Below are 20,868 nucleotides of genomic sequence, written 5' to 3' on the forward strand. Positions count from 1 at the left end.
CCTTTTGGATGGAAACAACAACTGCAAAAATCCATGGTATTTCTGTTATTAAATGAACAAGAGGGTACTACAATGTCACTTTCCAAATAAATTCTGTATCCTACTCCTTGTCACAGTGGTAATAAATGTCATTACATTCACTTTTCTGTCTCAACAGCCAATGTCACAGCTTTCAACTATGCCAACTACAGCATTCTTCCTCCCTAATTTTCTTTTTTCCAAACATTTAAGGCATAACAGTGGAAATAAAGTGTGTGTGTATATATATATATATAAAAATATATAATTTTGTAAGATTGACATTCAGTGAGTTTGTAGATTAAATGCTTCCTTTTGGCAATATAATTAGTTGTTCACATTATCAGTAATCAACACACAATACTATATATATCCAGAGAAAAACAAGATCAGGGCAATAAGATTCAGAAAAGAAACTTGTTCTTGAAGTACAATACTTCATTTTCTTCCAGAAACAGTTTTCCCTCTTCTATCACATGCTTCAGTGGTCATCATCCAAGAAAATGCTGAATGAGCTTTGAAAAGCTATTAACTTCTTCAAAATTTTTTTAAAATTAAAAACTGTCATTCTTTTGTACCTATTTTATGTATGTGTGATTGACTAATCTGAAATTTTCCTTTCTTTTCTCCTGGCATTGCGTATTATGAAAGCTAAATAAAATGTTTTCATAAAATGTTATTTTGTTGCACTGGCACTCAAACAAAATGGGTATCAATTAAAACCTTAAAATCTGAAAAAATTCCTAGCTTGCTGCACTAAGAGAACAATGCAGTTTAAAATGGCTTTAAGAAGAGGGAAAAACAGCAGAAAGACATCTTTCCTGCATTATATATTATTCCAAGAAACAGGGGGGGGAAATACACTGATATCTTCTGAAGGCAAATAATGATTGTTCATGAATATAGAACCACTGTTGTTAATTCCAGGTTTTGTCTCATCAAAACACAAGCTTTCTATTTAAAATTCTGTAAATATTTTACCTGAATTTCTATCAGAATATAACAGCTGATAAATAAAAATTAACAGTTTCATATCAGCTGATTGTGCTAGACTTTGCACCATCAGACAGGAAAACGCTGACCCTTTCCAAGCCTTCAATCCCATAAGGGCAAGAGGTCACAAGCAGATGTAATAGAAAACAGGACAATGAGGAAGATGGAATAAGGTCATATGGCAAAAGTGTGGAATTCAACATTATTTTTCAGAATTGTCTCACCATAATCTGCTGTACTTTTAATTGCATAAAAAAGTAATTTCAAGATGTTTGAAGGGATGCTGTCTGCCTACTTCACTGACAGCCACCATCATTGTCAACTGCTCTGGTTAATCATATACACGGCATGAAGAGAAAGTGTCTGTTATCTTTTTTTTTTTTCTCATATCTTTGCTGTATAAACACATGCCCTTATGTTACAGGGTAAATCTATACCATCATTACTGTCTGGTTGCTGAGCCACACAAGTTTTTATTTATTATTTTTATTAAAAAAAAAAAAGTGCCAAAAGTGAAGACAAGGTTAAGGTGATTTACTTTTTGCTCAACTTCCACTATCAAGCAGAATTAAAACATTTATGAACATATCTGCTTTTAATTTTATTCTTATTTTATAAGAAATTCAGATTTGTTGGGTTTATATACAAATATAAATATATATAAACCTTAATTTATTTGTGAAGCAAACACTTTTTTTTTCAAAGTTATCTATTGCTTGCTTCAACTATTTTTAAAGTAATTATGTCAATACAAATTCTATCAAAATTCCATTCTGTTCTTATGTGACATGCAGTTTAATTTCATTTCATGTTAGGTTAACACAATAACCAAATATCTATTTTTCTGAATATTAAACTATTATTTGTCAGTTAAAAGTCACAGTTGACACGTTACTTTTGGTCAAATATGACCATGTTAGCTTATTGTTCTTTTATTTATTTTCTATAAATCTTTATAATGAGTCATGCTGAAGTCCTTTCCCACAGCACATTAACTCAATGCAGTCTACACTACTAGGAAGAAAAAATGGTTCATGAGCTGAATTTCTATCCTATACTTGGAAGTTTGAAATAAAGTCTGCCTATGATGCTGTCAACAAGTACAAACTTGTTTAGCTCTGCCATAAAATAAAATGCCAGCATAAATTATCTCTGAGGAAATTAGGTAAATAGGTACCAGTCAGTATAAGATGTGACAGGAAGATTCTATTAAAGTTGCATAAAGCCGTTCAGAGAGAATTTAGGCCATAAATCACAGTCAAAAGGCTTTTAGTCTCATTACAAGTTCTAGATAGTGGAGATGCCTGGTTGCTTATGATGGCCATAAACCTGTCAAGTCAGTAGCATTCAGATCACATAATCTCTTGTTAGGTGATACGACCATGACGTTACGTAAAAAAGGCACAGTTAGAAATAGATCTACTTAATGGCATGAAACAAGTATATTATTTTTTAAATTTAGCCCCAAGACACAGTGCATGAGGTAGATAATTTTTATCCTGCTTTGTGTGACAAGGTGAAAGAATCTGTAGGAGAAGTTGCTTTGCAATATATGACGATGTCATAGTGGGTGAACTGAGTAACACAAGAGTCTGTGACTGATGACCAAGAGTAAAAGCTACTAAATATTAAAGTATCATCAAGTACTGTCAAACTGGTCTTGAAAATGCCTTAATAGCATTACTTGATAACTTTCTATCATGACAGTTGTCTCCCCAAGGTGCATGCATATGTCTCAATAAAATTTAGAGAAATTCTCAAGAAGTCATATTAATCAATGACAAATGAAACTGCATTTTATAAAATAAAGTTTTGGAAAACATAAGAGAAATGCAAGTATTGTAAAAACCAGAAATTAAAATAAACAACAACAAACCCACAAAACTGTTTCACTTTAAAGGGAACAGCATGTGTTTTCATAATCTATGACTCTAGTTTGATAGGATTTTGCTATGTTGAAACAGAAGAAACCAATGCAGAACTGGTGTACTTGTCAAAGTCATCAAGAAAGAAAAAAAAAAAAAGAATTTTTAAAGCTATTTTACTTCAACATATTTTACTAATAGCGAAGATAAGAATTTTAAGTATCTGAAAATCACCCCTGAAATATTCCCTTGTCTTTGATGATCAATCTTTTTTATTTTCCTATTTTCTGTACTGTCAGATTTTCTTCTTTAGATCTGTAGATTACATTGATACAGTCTATTCCATTATTTCAATTTAAATCTTCCCATGCTAGTATAATTTTTGTTTCCTATCTTTTTTTAAGCTTACAAAATGGTTTATTGATAGTCCTTAGCTATGCATCATATTCCATTTTCAACTAATGCTACTTTGACTAAAAATTAAAATTTGGACCAATTCCACTGGTCCTAATACTACCCAAATGTAACCTAAATAAATAAATAGATCCGACAGATGGAAGTTGCCATTTCTTCTTCCTCTATTTATGATTATTATTGTACTTTGTATCAACAAAAAAGGCAGTAACATCTTGCCCACTCTATTTTCTCATAAATATATTGTCAAGATATACTGTCAAATTATCTTTGTTCTATATTTAAATTCTTCAGCTTCCAGACAGTGTTTCAACAAGAACAAGCTGATGATTTTGGTTTGCCTTATGGCTTCTAGAAGTTGGGTTAACCCAAATCTGTGTTTGTGACCATCAAAGGTAGTCATCAACATAAAGCTGCAGTGGAGCTGTCAATTTGTGTGCTCATGCTTTAAAGGCTGCTAAATCCAGTAGTATGGAGGAGAAAGCTATCAGGTAATAAAAGAGAGTTCCTTAAAATGCAGCTGCATGTACTGCAAGCTGGAAAATGAAAAGCCACCTTTATCAATTACTGCAGAGATGCTGGAGTGCTAGAATAAATATCCTGTTTGCAAAAAGAGGGAAATAGCAGTCCTTAAGACAAGAACTAGCTTTAGTTACATTAACATCCCATTTTTGTGCTAATGGAAGAAGTTCCAGCAGCATGATATTCCTTTACACTAATGCAGCAGAAAAGGCCCTGGAAATCATCACAAACGGTTGCTAAAGATAAAAGAAAAGCATTGTGATGCCAGAGCTACTCAAGGTTTAAATTGTACTGATATGAACCAGATTTTTTTTTTTTAATGTTCCATTGACAGTATTGTTCTATAAATATTTTTTTCTGTATTTGCACGGAAGCAGGATAATAATTGGAAACAGAGGCTGATTAAATACTTTCTACCTTACAAAGAAACAAAAAAGAGGGTAAATGATGTGTAGTCAAGACAAACATTTAAAATAACCAGGTCCAAATGAAATACATAAAAATACTTGCTAAAAGTTGTTTCGGATGTTTGGTCTGGTGCTATTAGTTTTGAACAAATTTCAGAATATATCATAAAGTTCAAGAGGAGTAGCACTACATATGCCCCTAGTAGCTCCCCCACTCTCTGAAACTTAGTAACTCAAGTAGTTGTAGGCTAGTTAGACTGGGGTATATGTCACAGACAAAAGAATACACAACACTTGCACAGAATTAAATTCAGTAAGAAATGAAAGGATGAGAATATGATTATAGGTCAGCTAATACGTTCTAATGGAAACTAGGTCTTTTCAAACAAACTTGATTATATTCTTTGATGCAGTTAGAAGTTTGGTAATGTAAAAATTCATATAGATGTAACCCAGAATTTTGCTAAATATCTACTTTGTTAACACAGAATATTCTGATTAAATATTAGAGTTACACAATAGCAGCAAAGTACATGTTAACTGAATTAACAACTGTCAAACTGATTAATCAGAAAAAGTAGTTTTCATTGTTAAATCACTAGTAAAAGGAGAAGACAACAGTGCTGGAATGGGTCCAGAGCAATGGGTAGTGAGTCTTGTCTTAAGGATTTTCATCAATGATCTGTAAACAAACATAAAATCGTTTCCTAAGAAGTCTGCGAATTACCTGTTAAGGTAAGTAACAGACTTTCAAAAAGTTGTTTGAATTACTTTGTTAAATACATCTCTAAAATAAATTACATTTTGATATAGCCAAATCCAAATTTAGACATCTAGGGAAATGTAATGCAGACTACATCTACACTGGGGGGCTGAGACAGGTGGGAAGGAGCAGGATTTGGAAAGTGAGGCCTGGTAGGATATAGGGCATGTGGTAGATAAACATATAAACATAAACTTCTACTGATGATACTAGTGGAAAAAAGAGACAAAAGATCAGTGGATGTGGAAGCAAAACATTACCAAATATGTATTTCTCTCTCCAGAATATTAAAGAAACAAATAATACATTTGCTCCTGCAAAGAGCAGTTCCCATTTTTTTTAAGAAAAACATACCAAAACCAATTACAATCCTCAAGGCAAAAAGACTGAGCCCTACAGTAACTGTCTTATTATGAGAAACTTCTTTTTAGTGTCTATGAGAGAAAGCAATCAGTATTTAATGATGGTATATTCATAGAGCAAGAATTCTTAAAAGGTCAATTTATTGGAAAAAAAAAACAAAAAAAGAGAATCAAAGGAGGAAACGGAAGGAAAAACTGACTTCAAAATGGAAACTAAGCATTATTCTATATTAGTGAAACTGATTAATTAGTAAAGCAAAATATCAAGAGAAATGAGGGATTCTCCGACTGTTTGCGTCTCTAACTCAGGTAGATGCACTTCTGGGAGGATACATTTCAGGCAAACAAAGCATTAGATCTGTACTGAGGCAGAACAGGATGCAATTTAATGTCTTGTGAAATGGAGAAAATAGATTAGAGTTAGATGAAATGGTTCCATCATGCTTAAATCTATGAATCCATGAAATATCTGTTCTGAAAAATCAAACTACATTGGAATGAAACTAAAACCAGATTTTAAACTGCTATTTGTATTACAAATGTGATTACAACAGAGACTCCTTCCAATACAGCCTAGTTCTCTCAGGTATTATTAGAGGATCATGACAGTAGGGGACACTCTGCTGTCTTCAGTGAGATTTAGACCAGGTCATTAATCCCCAGAATGTTTTTACCAGTCACCGCAGGGGTTATCCAGCTATCACCCAGACCAGCTATCCCATTCTCGATGGCTTTAACTGCAAACTTCAGGGAAAATGGAATTCACAGCACAAAAAGAGTTTCCAGTCTCTAGAGAATTAAAACAGCACAGTTCTTGCATTCAGAAATATTTTAGATGCTACTGTTGTAGGAGCAGGATGTACAGATCTATTCACTGTACATTCTAAATGGCTCTTGTTGAGTATCAAAGTCACGACACTTTAAAATGAATGTTCTGAAAAGTTATGTAAGGAGCCAAAAAGAAGGCACAAGAAATACAGAGGTAATTAGAATTTTTGTTTTCCTTATGAATCTAAGATGCTAATTAATACAGAAAAGATTAATATCTAGTGGGAAAAGCAAAGAAAATGTTTTACATTTGTATAATTTTTTGTAATGATCATAAGTAGTTTCCAGTTACAGCAGAACATTTTCATGAAACATTTACTTTCAGTTTAAGGCCAAATTTTCTCAGATTGAAATACATCTTTTCCAACAGAGATTACAAAATCTAAACATTCTCAGGCAAGGGCCCTGCTGGGAAGAAGAAGGGAGAACAAAGACCACATTTTAAAATCTCTGCACACCAGGAAGAAAATTAACAAGAGAACTGGGCTTGTTCAGCCTGGAGAGGAGAAGGCTTTGGGAGCACCTAATAGCAACCTTCCAACACCTACACAGAAGTTCTCAGGAAGACAGTCAGGCTCTTCACAATGGGCTCTGCCACAATTGGTATTGCTGGAAAAAGCAGACAGGCTTTCACATACCAAGCCCTTCTTCAGGTCTGATATAGAAGCAGCATGCTTCAAAGCCTGAAGAATTACTGAGAGTTTAATTAGTAAAACTTCATTTAGACTCTTCAATCAGGGAAACCAAATACTTTGTCAGAGATGGTAAAAATGGCACATGAACAACTAGATAAATAAATGTTATCAAAATGATCTCACACTACAGACTGTTTCTACATACAAACTTTCTTTTGAGTAATTTTTTTCATGTTTGCAGATTTTCCTTTAATATATATACTCCAATATGCTGTCTTAATTGAAAAGGCAAGTAAAATAAAATGTTCCACTTACTAGAACAATAGAAAGTTCAGTCTTCTCAGATATGTCTCTTATTTGTTTGAATTGGTACAAGAAGTAGTGTTATTCTCCACATGGATTAAAAAGGAGCAGCAGTACAAGATGTACACTGCCGCTGTGTGATCACAGAAATCTAATGACAAGACATTAAAGTGACTAGATACTCCTGGATGCAACTCCACATCTTATAGAGGATTATTACGTAGGTTTTAAGAGATCATTTTGCCCTTGTGTTCCTATTCCTTTTTTCTCCCATCCCTTTTTCCTCCCATTCTTTCTCCTTCAGTGTTTAAGTGTTCTCACTAACCTGTCCTCTTTCACCTGCTGCTGCCTGTGTCCTCCCTTTCTTCCTCACATTATTGGCCTCTTCCATTGTCCCTCTCCCCAGGTCTCTTTCACTTCATCAATTTACTCAGTCTTATTCCTCCTTACCTACCTTTCCTTCAATGCTACTTGAGGACCACTCAAGGAGCGAAGAAGAGCCAGGAGCACAAGAAGAAAGTTATCCTTACTTTCACATCCACAAAAGCCCACGGAGCAAAGAAAAAGCAGTTACATTGAAAATCTACTCTGTTCTGGAAGTCCTAAAGCCTGGGTCTACTAAGTGTGAATGGCATCTTCAGAACTCTACCAAACTCCCAAGAAGTGTCCACCCACTATGTAAATCATCGACTGCTTGGAGATTTTTAGTGTGTCAAACCCCAGAGAAATTATTTTTGTTGCAGTATGCTATAGTGATAATTTAATTCCTCTCACCTGAGACAATGCCAAAATGAAAGCATATTTTCAGAAGTTTTATTTTTGGTGCACACTGAAAAAGGCTGACGTGGTAAGAAGAGGCCAAACTATTCTTGAGACTGTCATCCACTATTAAAAATTTTACCTATGTGTGACAGAGCAATGGTTCAGTGTTTAGTGCTAACATCTACTGAACAGACCTGGATGACAAAGCACTTTTACCGTATTTTCCATTCACTTGGATCTTAAATTACCATCTTGATGATAAATCATTATCATTAAAGTATATTGACTTTTCTTGGGAACTGGAATTTAAAATTCTGGAACTGGAAACTTGAAAATAAATAATGCCCTGGCACCCCGAAGTCATACTCTACATTATGTATTTTTATTTTTGCTACTAGCATCACAGTTCCAACAATTCAGTATAGGTTTGCCATTTGCTCTATTTCTTTTCTGTTTATAATACAGACACATGCATTAGATGCCTCTGTAACCAATGCTGTGAATTTTGAAAACCTAGCAATCTGATAACACTTTTAGTCACACAGGTGACGGTGACGGAAAGCTTTGCTTGTTATTTAACAATCTATTTATCCATAATGGCATTGGTTTTTATTCAGGCAGAGGTGCCAGAAAATATAAGATTTTCTCTTAGGAGCTGTTTACACTACCTTTTCCCAAAGGAATGAGCTAGCTATGCCATTTCTGCTACATATATTAATTTTTTCTCAAAGCATTGTACTGAGTTTTCCGCATAACAAATTTGGGATGAGATGAAAATAAGGTTCCACAAATAACTACCAAAAATTTAGTTTATTATGCAAAGTAGCATTAAAAACCAAAAGCTTTCATATGCACATAAACAATGGGCCAGATAAGTATAAAAGTGAATGTTTCCTTTGACTATTAAACTTTCTAGGAAATAAAATACGTACACTGGTAAAAATGGAACCATGTTCTGTATTCATTATGTTGCTTATAAAATTACTCTCATGCTCAGTGCAGTTCAATTGTAGTTTATATTTTAGAGCTCCACCATAAAAGTTCTTACTACCCTTTCAATAGCCAATCAATTCAATGTTCCGAAATACTTTTATTTTGCTATGATTTTTACCTTATGTGACATTTAAAAAGTAGACAAACCCAGATTAACTGACAAGCTACTGAGATTCTGTTCTACTTTTGTTCAAAGCAACATCCTAAGATTTCCAGAAGGGAGTACTATACTAAGGAAAAAAAAAAAAAGATTAAAAAAGTAAACATGCCTGCTTTATTCTCTTAAAGGAGGATAAAACCAAAATTATTTATAAAAATGTCATCTATGACAGGTATAGTTTATATCAATCATATGAAATCACATTTACATCACCAGAGACTATCTTTAGAATATAACTTGTGACCTAATCAGCAGGCTTTAAACTAAAGTAGTAGTAGCATTGTGTTTAAAATGTGTGGGTGGGGGAACAAAAGCCCACAATCCTATCCAGGTGTTTGTTCCTATGTCATTTTCTTCCCTAATAATCCCTAATTTGCTGCAAGAACCAGTGTTTTGGGAGAAATATAAAAACAAGTCAAAAAGAGTTAATAATAAAGACCTTCTACTCTTACTTTCAGTTTTCCAATGCTAGCAACTCCTCCCTGTAAAGGCACTTTTTTTTTAAGCAGAAGCATTTTTTTAAACTGTATCTATCAAAATTTGTACCTGTGAAGACAGTTTATTCACATAGTTGTGATAATGATATTAATAGTAACCGCTTTTTTTATTAGTATGTGCCTTAGTCGTCTTGCATGTACAGAAATGAGTTTCTGCACCAAAGTAAGCAAATCAGAGTATCAGAGTAAGCATCTCATGTAAATATCTGTTGCACCTATATTTGAATAATATAATTACACAGCTATGGACTATATGTTTATTTACATATCTACCAATTTTTAGGAAACCATGTTCAGACACCAAGGAACACAATGGTAAAATGCCTCCCTTCAACATAACAATTTGCAGACTAAATGACTTTTATAGGAAGGAAGGAAACTGTGTCTTTTGGATTAATTGTCTTAAAAATAATTGGGTTTATATTCTGTCTTCCTTCATTTACATCTTTCATGACACCAATGGTCATCATAACAATGTACTGCTGGTAGATTTCAAAGCAGTTGTTGCAAGCAATGCTCATTGCATAGCATATGATTTTATAAATCCTGTAAAGCTAGCTGATCTAAAATTAGTGCATCACATTACAGTTCCTGAAAAAAGTAGTTTGCATAGGTGTGGCTATTCCTGCATAATCACTGCAGATCAGGTCTTCAGAGGATACAACAATAAGGTAAGTAAAACACTTGGAAACTGGACAGTTGGATATAAATATTTTGTTGTTAAGGCCAAACAAGTCTTAACTGAGCATAAACAAATTCTAGTTTGTCAGGTTTTTATAATTTGGCAACATTCACAACATTTTTCACAGACAGCAAAAGGCAAATGGAGGTGACCAAGCTATGTCATATCACCAGATTACTAGAAATTCAGCATGATCAAACAATTTATTTATCCTCAGCTGCCTTCTCAGAAACGTCTGAGCAGTCATTTTCATGACAACTAAAAAAAATGTTAAGACTTTTGAAATGACAGTTATAATTAGTGTTACTGAAAGTAGCTAAGTAAAGATATTAACATTTGGATTATAAAATTTTCCTGCATGGAAGAGTTCCTCCGAAACGTTTAAAGCTTAATAAACCTATACGTAACTGTACTCAGTGTCTTGTGACAGGAAGTGTCAGACAGACTTGCAGTGCTACTAATTCTGCCTCTAGTATCTTCTGTTGAGTACTTAGCACTGTTGAATAAGCTTCTAGATAAACAGGAATACCTTAAGTTAATGCAATCAGACTCACTAGTAAAATAACTATCATTTTACTGGATATATTTCTAATTAATATATAGTATTCATTAAAGTAACCAATTTAAAAGAAAAAAATCAACAAAAAAAGCAAAAATGAATGGGTGAACAGTAAACTCAGGAATGAATTTGTCTGAGCAGAGGAAAGAAAGGGAAGGGGAAAGAAGTATCAAGATAGACAAATAATAGGCAGACAAACCCCACTACCATTCAACAGATGATAAAGAAAGCTACTTTTTGGTAGTGGTAGAGATTTCTTTGGCACATTGAACTCCCAATTTAGCAAGTGAATGTGGCCGCTCTTGCTCCACATTTCTGAAGAGACACAGTTATCCAGGCACAAGGCAGCATGGGCAGGCTGGGACTGATCTGGACCTGCTGAGCACTCTAGCGGGTGAGATCAAGTGAGATCAAGTCCTGTAATGACTCTCATGTCACGAGGGCCAAGTTTGACTCTTGGTATATCTCAAGAACATACAGGAAGAAAGACTGGAAAAGGTCTTCCTCTCACACCCCCAACCACCCCCAGAAACCACACCAGGACTACTGCTTTGCCTTATTTAGGCATCCAGTTCTTTTTTCCCTTCATATTCCCTTCATATGCAACTAATCTATCATGAGGAAACTACCCAAGTTTTAACAGTAATGTGAAAAATATGCCAATTCACAGAATGAATCAGAGATTTCATTTTACTTCTAAATAAACTTCAGATTATGCACTCTGCCTTCGGTGACTTTTGGGTATCATTATTTAAACTTTATTTTTTTTAAACAGTTACTACACATGCTCATTTTAATTTGTTTAAAGTTTCATTGTTTTTAACACCAATTTAATGTTTAAGTGAGGGCTACATGTATTTTTATACTTCTTATAATACTTACGGGTCTTTCGAGCAGAATCTTCTACAAAAAGAGAAGAAATGTCTTCATCCACCCCTGCTTCATTCTTTGCAATACAAGTATATGCTCCTGTATCTTCATAGCGCACATTGCTTATGTGAACCTCACTACCATTTGCTGAAAGGACAGGAAAAATTCAACATGTAGATATGCTACAGTGCTTTCAGATTATACATTCAGAAGGCTTTCTCTGCTCACACTAATTAAACCATTTTCATTCCTGAGTTCATAACTTGGAGGCATGCCAAGCTAATCCAAATGTATTCAACTGGCTAGTGAATTACATGCACTATTATTCACCTCACAGATATCTGGAATACCTCAGCTGATTTTGCACTTCAGAGCCAAATATCAGTCTGAAGTTTTATATATGTTTAAATGACCATGGTTGTCTTTAAAATCAGGTAAATGTTATGTTTTTATTATGTCATATTTGGTTACTTGACACTGCCACTGGCTTTACACAAAGTAACCCAGGTTTCCATGGGCTAAAATTTCAACATAAATAGTAATTTTAATAAAATTATTCATTTCTGGTAACCAGAGGCACCTGGTTTTGTTTTCATGTGAATGCAGTGTAACAACAGAAAAACAGGCGCATTGGAATTTTACGCTTACATCAGTGTAGGAGTCTATGGAAACCACTTCAGGAATTTTATGTCAGCTTGAGTAAGAATGTCAACAAACAGTTCAGGTTTCACAGGCAAAGGTCTTTTAAATATTGTGATGTGAATAATGATGTGGCCAATGATTCATTGCATTTTACGTCTAGTATGCTTGTTCAACTGTAGGATCTATTTTACAAAAACAGCTTTCTAGGTGTTCTAAAACATGGACTAGAAGGGGCACTGGGTTATGGTGTAAAACTCCTTCTAGACCATCTTTTGCTTGAAGCTAATGCATAGATAGCTTAGCCTGGGAAAAACTCAGGGAAAATGCAATGAGATTTTAAAAATTTTATTTCAAATAAGTACATTCAAGAAAATGGAATTAAATATATTTTGCTTAGAGAAGAACCATTTTCATTAATTTATCATAAATATAGGATACAGAGGTGAAGGAAAAAAAATTCCACTCAAACCCCTACAGGAGAAATTAACAGAATGCTGCTATGGAAGAGGAGTCCATCACTTTCTACTCATAGTGGAAAGTGTTTCTGCAAGGCAATTGTTCACATACATCCAGGAGAGAGGGCCATGGAAGAACAGACGACTATGACACCTATCAAGAAGGTAAGACTTTCTTCAGAGAAGCATTTACCATCTGCCTGTCCCACTGTTTCTTACACTGCAGCCTGATTGCTGTCCTATCTTAATACACATCTGGTTTTGCAGATGAATGAGAGAAGGTTTGGAAGGGAGCACTGGCAGCACAAGATTGTTTTTCCTATGGCTAATCAAAAATCACAAAAAGGGCTGCAGAAGGTAGAATGATTTGGGTTTGAATTTGCTGAGTCCTGAAGATTCATAGAAGATTCGTAGACTGGCCTTTATTGTTGATTAAAAGAAAGACTTTCCTTTAGTTGGTTTGTTTTGGGTTTTTTTTGTGCAGTGACTTTGCACTCCCCTGGAGGTCTGCTGAGACTCCTCAGAAAACAGCACATCCATTTCAGGTATTTCTCCTCCTATCCTTTCCACCATCAGGTCCCTGAGTCTCACTGAGATTCTTATCAGTCAGAAACCTGTTTTCAACTGAGTTGCAGTAAAGATAAAGTTTGGTCTATGTTCTGATCTAAATTTAAATCTGGATAATAGCTAGATCAGTATCAATGCAGTAGAATAAATCTTTACAGACAAAAACCTTGCTTCCTAATTTAAATATTAGTGTTGAATGCTCATTGAATGGCATTAATATAGTTGTAGTGAAAAATTCTAATAGGGGGTGGGACTGGGACTTGGGCTGCTTGCTCTACTCAGAAACTGCACCTTTTTGAATAGAGAAGAGCATGTTACAACCATTATTCTAACAAAGAGAAAGCAGAGAATATATGTGTCTTGGGGAGTAGCTGGATGACAACTTCTGAAATGTTTTAGCTTAGACTTCAGCCCTTGGGTAAAACTATGTAAGAAGGACAGCTAGTACGGAAAGGATGCACCGATAAAGCATTTGGAACCTGTAGAAAACAATAAATATGCCCCTTTACCTTGAAGAGTTAGCTGTTTGGATAACTTCGGAGTGATATCAATTCCATTCTTCAGCCAACCAAGTTGTGGGTTAGGAATACCTTCAGCATGGCACCGAAGGCTGGCTGTCACACCTGGCTCCCTTGCCTGGCTTTCTGGATAGACTCGGATGACTGGTGGAACTGAAGGCAGGAAACAATTACAATTTAGTGGAGAAAAGTATTATCTTCATTTTAAGAAAAATAATTATAAGCAATTCTAAAGATTCCTGCACCTATATATAAACAACGCACAGATGTGGTATTAGTCACATATTCAGTGACATTCAATGCTGAACTCTGTCACAATAAATTTATGAAGCAGAATATTCTGTGAGGAAAACCTCTTTTCACTGTCTGTGGTATCAATGGAATAAGCCTGAATTCTAATTCAATAGTTTGCGGTTGAGTAATAAGATTTTTATTTTTCCTTAAATATCTTTATAAAATATGAATAATGTACAACCAGTAAGTTATGATGTGATGTACAGAGATTTTAATTGTTCTGTTCCACAAACCTTTTCATCTCCACCTTTCCCTTCTCTCAAAAACACCTATCAGCAATCCATTTTACCTGTATAAAACACGTAATCACAGAATCACATAATGGTTGAAGTTGAAAGGAACGTCCAGAGGTCATCTTGTTCAGTCCCCCTGCTCAAGGTGGGCCACCTAGAGCCAGTTGCCCAGGACCATATCTAGATTTCAGAATATCTCCAAAGAGGGAGACTCTACTACCTCTCTGGGCAACCTGTGCCAGTGCTTGGTCACCCTCACAGTAAAAAAAGTGTTTCCTGATGTTCAGACAGGACCTCCTGTGCCCAGGATACCATTTGCCTTCTTTACCACACGGGCACATTGCTGGCCATGGTCAACTTGGTGTCCATCAGGACCCCTAGGTCCTTTTCTGCAAAGCTGCTTTTCACCTGGCTGGCCCCCAGCATATATTGGTGCATGGGGTTGTTCCTCCCCAGGTGTAGGACTTTGCACTTCCCCTTGTCAAACTTCATGAGGTTCCTGCCAATCCATTTCTCCAGCCTGTCAGGTTCCCTCTGAATGGCAGCATGACCCCCTTGTGTATCAGCCACTCCTCCCAGTTTGCTGTCATCTGGAAACTTGCTGAAGGTACAAGTCTGCCCCATCATCCAGAGCATTAATGACGATATTAAACGGGACACTTACAAGACTAGTCTTCTGAGTTTCATTATTAGCAAAACATAAGAATTGTTGACATCACTTTTCCAGGGTTAGGAAACTCGCTGCAGTATATGCTTACCAACTAAAAATCTGCTATTTAACACACATCAGCATTGGCAGAGAGAGGCCATATGACAGCACAATGGACATATTCCTATTGGTAATCAATGATGAAGCAGGATTTAAAAGTATTGCTGTGTAGATTTTTTAGATGAATAATTATTGATCATATCTTTAATTATGTATAGAGAGAACTTGCCTGATGTTGTTTCTAACAATAAAAAAAATTAACTGTAATGAAGGTTAAAAAAGCGTATTTCCTGGTCTCCAAAGTTTTGTTTAAAGCAGCTTTAAAAATGTGGAATACTTAGTTGGTGTCACAAAACACAGCTGGGTAGAGGATGAAGTATCAGTTGATAATGAAAGAAGATAACAAGATCAAAAATTAACTGTGTCTATTTTGGCATGAGATTAAATATTTTCAAATGCTATCCAGCTGTTTACAAGAAATGTCCCAGCATGCTGTCGTATTAGAGCACAAAAATGCCTCAGATTTCTACACTGCAAGTAATACACGAATGTACTGTATCTCGGATAGGATGCAAAAATCAGTAGGTTTCAGGGATATTTTAAACGTAGTTAGAGATGAGGGTCTTTTCGAATAATATACATGGAAAATTGCACATAACCCCAATATGCAAACTGCAAAAATGTAATAAAAGAACACGGAAGGAGATAACAAATATGAAAATTATGGCGGCTAGTTGCTTTGACTACCAGCTGAGAGCATGAGCGTATAAAAATCAGGGATTTAAGGTTTCTACTGAGTTTCTGGAAGGGACTTAGCTTTTATGGACACGGATCTCTACTTTTCATCTCAAGCCTGACATTCCCATTCCTGTTCCCCCTCCACCTCTTCCCTGTTCTGTCTCCTCTCCCATAGGATCTGTGTGTTCCATACTGAGACCTTGCCTTCCCCACTGTGTTCCTCAGACCGAGCCCCACTCAACTGCATACTCAGATGGCCTGAGCCTCTTTTGGCACTTCAGCTCCCAATCCTACTCTGCCTCACTTCTTAGGGTCCAATTTTCATGTCTGCCCTGGTCAGCATTTCTTGACAGAAGGTCCTCTAGGCAGCCTACCCCATGTTGCGGTTTTCCCACTGCATCAAAGCCAAATAGTTTACTTTTCCACCTTGCCTCAAGATGGGCAAGGAGCTCCATCTCCTTAGAGACAGGATTCCCATCATTTAACACTCTCAAGCATCTCAGCAACACAAACAACTTGTAGGACCAATAGCAAGGCATTGCAACTCATTGCATTCTTGACTACCTATGATAGGATATTTCTTGTCTTTTTTGTGCTAGTGAAATATTTTCATTGCATATAAAAACTTATGGGTATTTAACTACCACATCTTAACAGACTTCTACTGAGTGTGTGTGAAGAGAAATTTTTTAACAGTCCAACTTTGGAGAATTTTCACTGAATAGAAAAAGGAATGTATTAGTTTAGCTTGGGCAAAAGGCAGATGATATTTTTGGGGCAACTCTATTCTTAGCAAAAGTTTTGTAAAATATAACTGAAATAGAGTACTTCCTAAACAAACAAACAAAATCAAATCCTGCATCACAAGATGCTATCGTTGCTAAGTTAACTACTCAAGGGTTAGGAGATGTGAAGGTGAGGACCTGATCAAGTGAAAGTAGGTCTGAGTTTTATTCTACTATCCCATATTTCTGTAGTAGATCCTGTTCCCTTTAGCAGTGTTTTCCCAGACACAGAGATACTTGCATGACACTAGAGTTTATTTCTTGCCCTATCTTTCCTCCATTTTCTGTCATTTCCCACTTTCCTCAGCAAATCTGTGTCTTATAGGTTATCTATACAACTAGAAAAGTTTTTCAACCCTTGTTTTGCATTATAATTTATTTCATATTACCCCAGAGCCTACCAGTAACATGCCGCCAAGAACTGTGCAACTGAGGCATGCAGGCAATTAAATTATTAGTGCAGTGTGGGCTCAGACTAAGAAGTTAATTTGATATGACAAGCTTGATGTAAACTATTTGGGTTCATTTCAATCACTTTTTTGTGTAACTGACCATAAATATTACCAGAAAGCAAATTTTAAGTACACAAATAATGTGATTGTTCACACTGATTTTCAAAGAGGTATGTTCTAATATCTTAACCTAAAGAAGCCTACTTTATAAGGGAGAGGTCATTAGACAGGTTAAAAAGGGAGGGGAAAGAAGACGTTGCATGACTGTATTCAGCAGAATTATATATAATACATAACTGAATTAATCCTACATCCCTTATCATTCAGTTCAAAAAGCCATGTGAGACTGTTGGTTCCAAATATGAATATGTAGTTATTCAACACCTCTTATAATTGCTATAAAAACCCCTGAAGATTATTTCAGTCAGGTCTAATAGGGGGGAAAGAGAGAAAATAGTCTGTTCAAGCTATCTGGAATCCAGGGAGAATGTATGTGTTTAAGAAAGAAACATGTAATATATATAGTGAACCAGGTTCTTCTATTGCTGTATATGATAACTCTCCTTTTTGATTAAACTGAGATATTTTGTTTGGGAAAACAAAGGTGGTAAACAATTCTTTAGACATTATAAATCACCAATTTATATGTGGCTGAGGGTCTGGACTCTCCTTTCTTCACCTTAAGGTACCAAAACTTTTGGCCTTTTGTCTTGGAACTAAGGTGGGGAAAATTCTTGTCACCTCTCTGCAAAGAACTTGCCTTATAAATCAATGTGAAAGCTCAGGGAGTAGGCTACCATTGTTAATACATAAACAGAAAGAAAAATGTCACATTGGTGCTACATATATATTAAGTTGATTTGCAACATACATCATAAACTCATATCATTTTTAGAGCAGGTTTGAATTTGAAGGCAATCTTCCTTTTTGTTTATAATATGGCTAATAATGTTTTGTTTGTTTGTCTAGAAACAGCTTTCCAAAAGTGAAATTCCTCAAATTTACACTTTGAAATATCTAGGCTATGACATGTATATGGCTTGTAAAATAGAAAAACTGACTTATAAAAAAAAAATAAATTAAACTCATCTAGGTATCATGTCTATAACTGTCAATGTGATCAATAATATTAACATCTCTGGTTATGGACAGCATAGATCCCTAACTTGATGAACATCGGGTTAATGACAAAACACAAACTTGCTAGGTATTTCAGCTTTTTCAATAGCAATTTTCAAGGCTTTTTTTCTGTCAGATGTAGATATCACATTCATGTAATCCTAAGAACAGTGATAACAAGAAAGATTAAACATTTTTAAAATGCTCCTTTAACACTTTAATTAACATAAGCAATAACAGAATCATAAGGAAAGAAAAAATCTTGTTTTATTATTCAAATTCTGTTTTTTCCCTTAACTGATGTATACACTTCTGTTGTCTTAAATAGCTGAATATTAACATATAAAGTGGCTAATTGAATATATTAATACCATCAAAGGGCATTTCACACAGGTGGCCCCCTACGAAATACAACGACCCATATTAAAAGAATATCTGAGTTTGTTACAGATTTTTTGCTCTGACCACCATTTACTACTTTGTTTAGAAGAACTCTACCAGCATTCCCCTATAAACTTTTGAATGGCTGCTGTGGAAAAAAACAGAGGCTAATAAACAAGCATAAGGGAAATGATACAAATCCTTCTGAAATGCAAATTTAGTAAAGACAGATTTTAACAAACAAATTATGGAGTTCATATTATAAATATTTTATGGGAGATTGAATTACATAGCTCCTCTTTGTCTTCAGTGATACTAAGACCATCACATACACCTATCATCATCTGAAAATAGACTTTCCAATTCATGGGGTTTATGACATGTGATGTCAACAACAGTAAAGGAAAAACTCCTGATGGAATGAATTTCAATATCACAGATATATGGAGAAATAAAATAAAAATCAAACTGACAGGCTTTGATTCATATAGTCTCAGAATCATCTAGTCATGAAATGATACACTTTGAAAGTTTAAGTATTATGTAAATGTTAATAATTAGCATTATTTAATGAAACAGTTACTCCTTCCCCATTACAACTTTGTACTGGGTTTTTTTATAGTTTATATGAAAAAGGGTTAAATACCAACTTATTATAATATTGCTTACAACATTTACTTTACCATATTATTTGTATAAGCTTAGACTGAATCTTCTCACCATAAAGCATGTCTTTTACAGTGCTCATTAGCTGTATTGTTAAGACTCCAAAGGAAGCTCATTATTCTTTACTACTGTACCAGTCAATTCAAAACTAAAAAAAAAAAACCCACCCTAAAGATTTTAATCTTAAAAGAAAAATAAATCAAAATTATATATATAATATTCGCAAAACAGTTGATGTAAATAGATATCAATATTTGTTCTAAAAATATATAGATTCAAACAAATGGAAATCAAGAAAGAACTTAAAATCTAGTTACATTGTTTTCATTGAACCTTCATATTAGATCTTTGTGATCAACGAAGCCTCATTATCTCATTAACCTTTCGTCTGACTCTCTTGTTAATACAAGTATCATTATATTAATCAGCCATTATCACAGTTACAAGTACTGACCATCACGCCTGTGCCTAGGAAGATTACTGCTTAGAAATACAGATCTAAACTGTAGAAGAGCTGTTCATTTGACCTTTAATCTCAATGGGTTTAACTCCATTTATCCACAATATGCACAGCAAATTATCCTATTGCTCAAAGGGACTCCTTTCTCCTTTTCCTTGCGCCCCCAAAAAATTAACATCCAAAATCATGTTGGAAGGTACCGCTCCAGTGCCAACTTGTGAAACAGCAGCTGAGTAGAGCAAACATGGATTAGTCAATTTGTTTGGAGAACTTTACATTTATATGAATGATACAGAGGAGCAACAGCAGTGATTGCCTTTGGCACCATAAAGGTTTACAGTGGTTTCCAGATGAAAAATACAATTTCCTGACAGCCACTTCATCACCAGAAAAATCTACAGTTGCCCTCCTTCACCTCTCCCAAATTATGTTTCTTGATTTTCTAATCTTGCGGAAAACTTTCTTCAATTTAAGCAGAGTTTTGCCTTATCATGTGCTGCACTTGAGCCAAACGTGAAGAATCCTAGTATTTTAACTGCTGCAATGCATCTCTTCAGGATTATTAACACACTGGGATACGTAGGGAACATGTTGACAAGAACAGAATTTGATAAACCACAACACATAAAACAGATGATGAGAAAGTTGGTCAAGGACCTTCTAATGTGCTCAACTCACCAATAATTCTGCTGTGTCTCCAGGAATTAAAATACAAGTAAACTGTGTTTCAGCCTTCTCACTAGCTTAGCCAGTGTTTGCTACCTGACTTTTCAAATGACAGAAAACAATCCCTGAAGAAAAAATTGAAGGATGAAAAGATGCTGATGCCATGTATTAGCTCAGGGAGGACACTCCGTTTTACAAAGTGTTGGGGGTTGGGAGGGGAAGAAATTGGAAAAAAAAAATTGAGAGAGATGGATAAATAGATATTCTAAGCCAGTTTCCTGGAGAAACACAATGGCAGAGACAACATGTTAAGAAAACTGCAAACAAGCACTAAATGTCAAAGTAATTTAAAGTGTGAAGGATATTAACAACAGAAAGTAAAAAAAAAAGGCTATTAAAAGAAGAATGAGTCATATTAAAAGACAAAATAATCTTGGAAGCTGCATTTGGTGTGAATTTCAATGAAAGATATGAACACAGAAAATATTTCAGCATTTTGGGGTAAGAGATGTCAAGAAAAGTCAATTACAATAAGGGTTTATGCAACTGA

The 20,868-nt window shown here is 35.0% G+C and overlaps 1 protein-coding gene across 4 annotated transcripts in view; it reads right to left on the reverse strand.

Annotated features, from left to right (window-relative positions):
• FSTL5 (follistatin like 5) overlaps positions 1 to 20,868 on the reverse strand; it is a 343,245-nt gene that overhangs the window by 55,423 nt on the left and 266,954 nt on the right. For all 4 annotated transcript variants that reach the window (XM_052778379.1, XM_052778370.1, XM_052778387.1 and 1 more), the window contains exons 9-10: positions 13,807 to 13,968; positions 11,646 to 11,780 (exon numbers count right to left, since the gene is read on the reverse strand). In XM_052778379.1, coding sequence (XP_052634339.1) covers positions 11,646 to 11,780; positions 13,807 to 13,968 — 297 coding nt within the window. The remainder of the gene's footprint in view (positions 1 to 11,645; positions 11,781 to 13,806; positions 13,969 to 20,868) is intronic.

This window comes from Harpia harpyja, chromosome 2 (assembly GCF_026419915.1).
Source record: "Harpia harpyja isolate bHarHar1 chromosome 2, bHarHar1 primary haplotype, whole genome shotgun sequence".
Lineage (NCBI taxonomy): Eukaryota > Metazoa > Chordata > Aves > Accipitriformes > Accipitridae > Harpia > Harpia harpyja.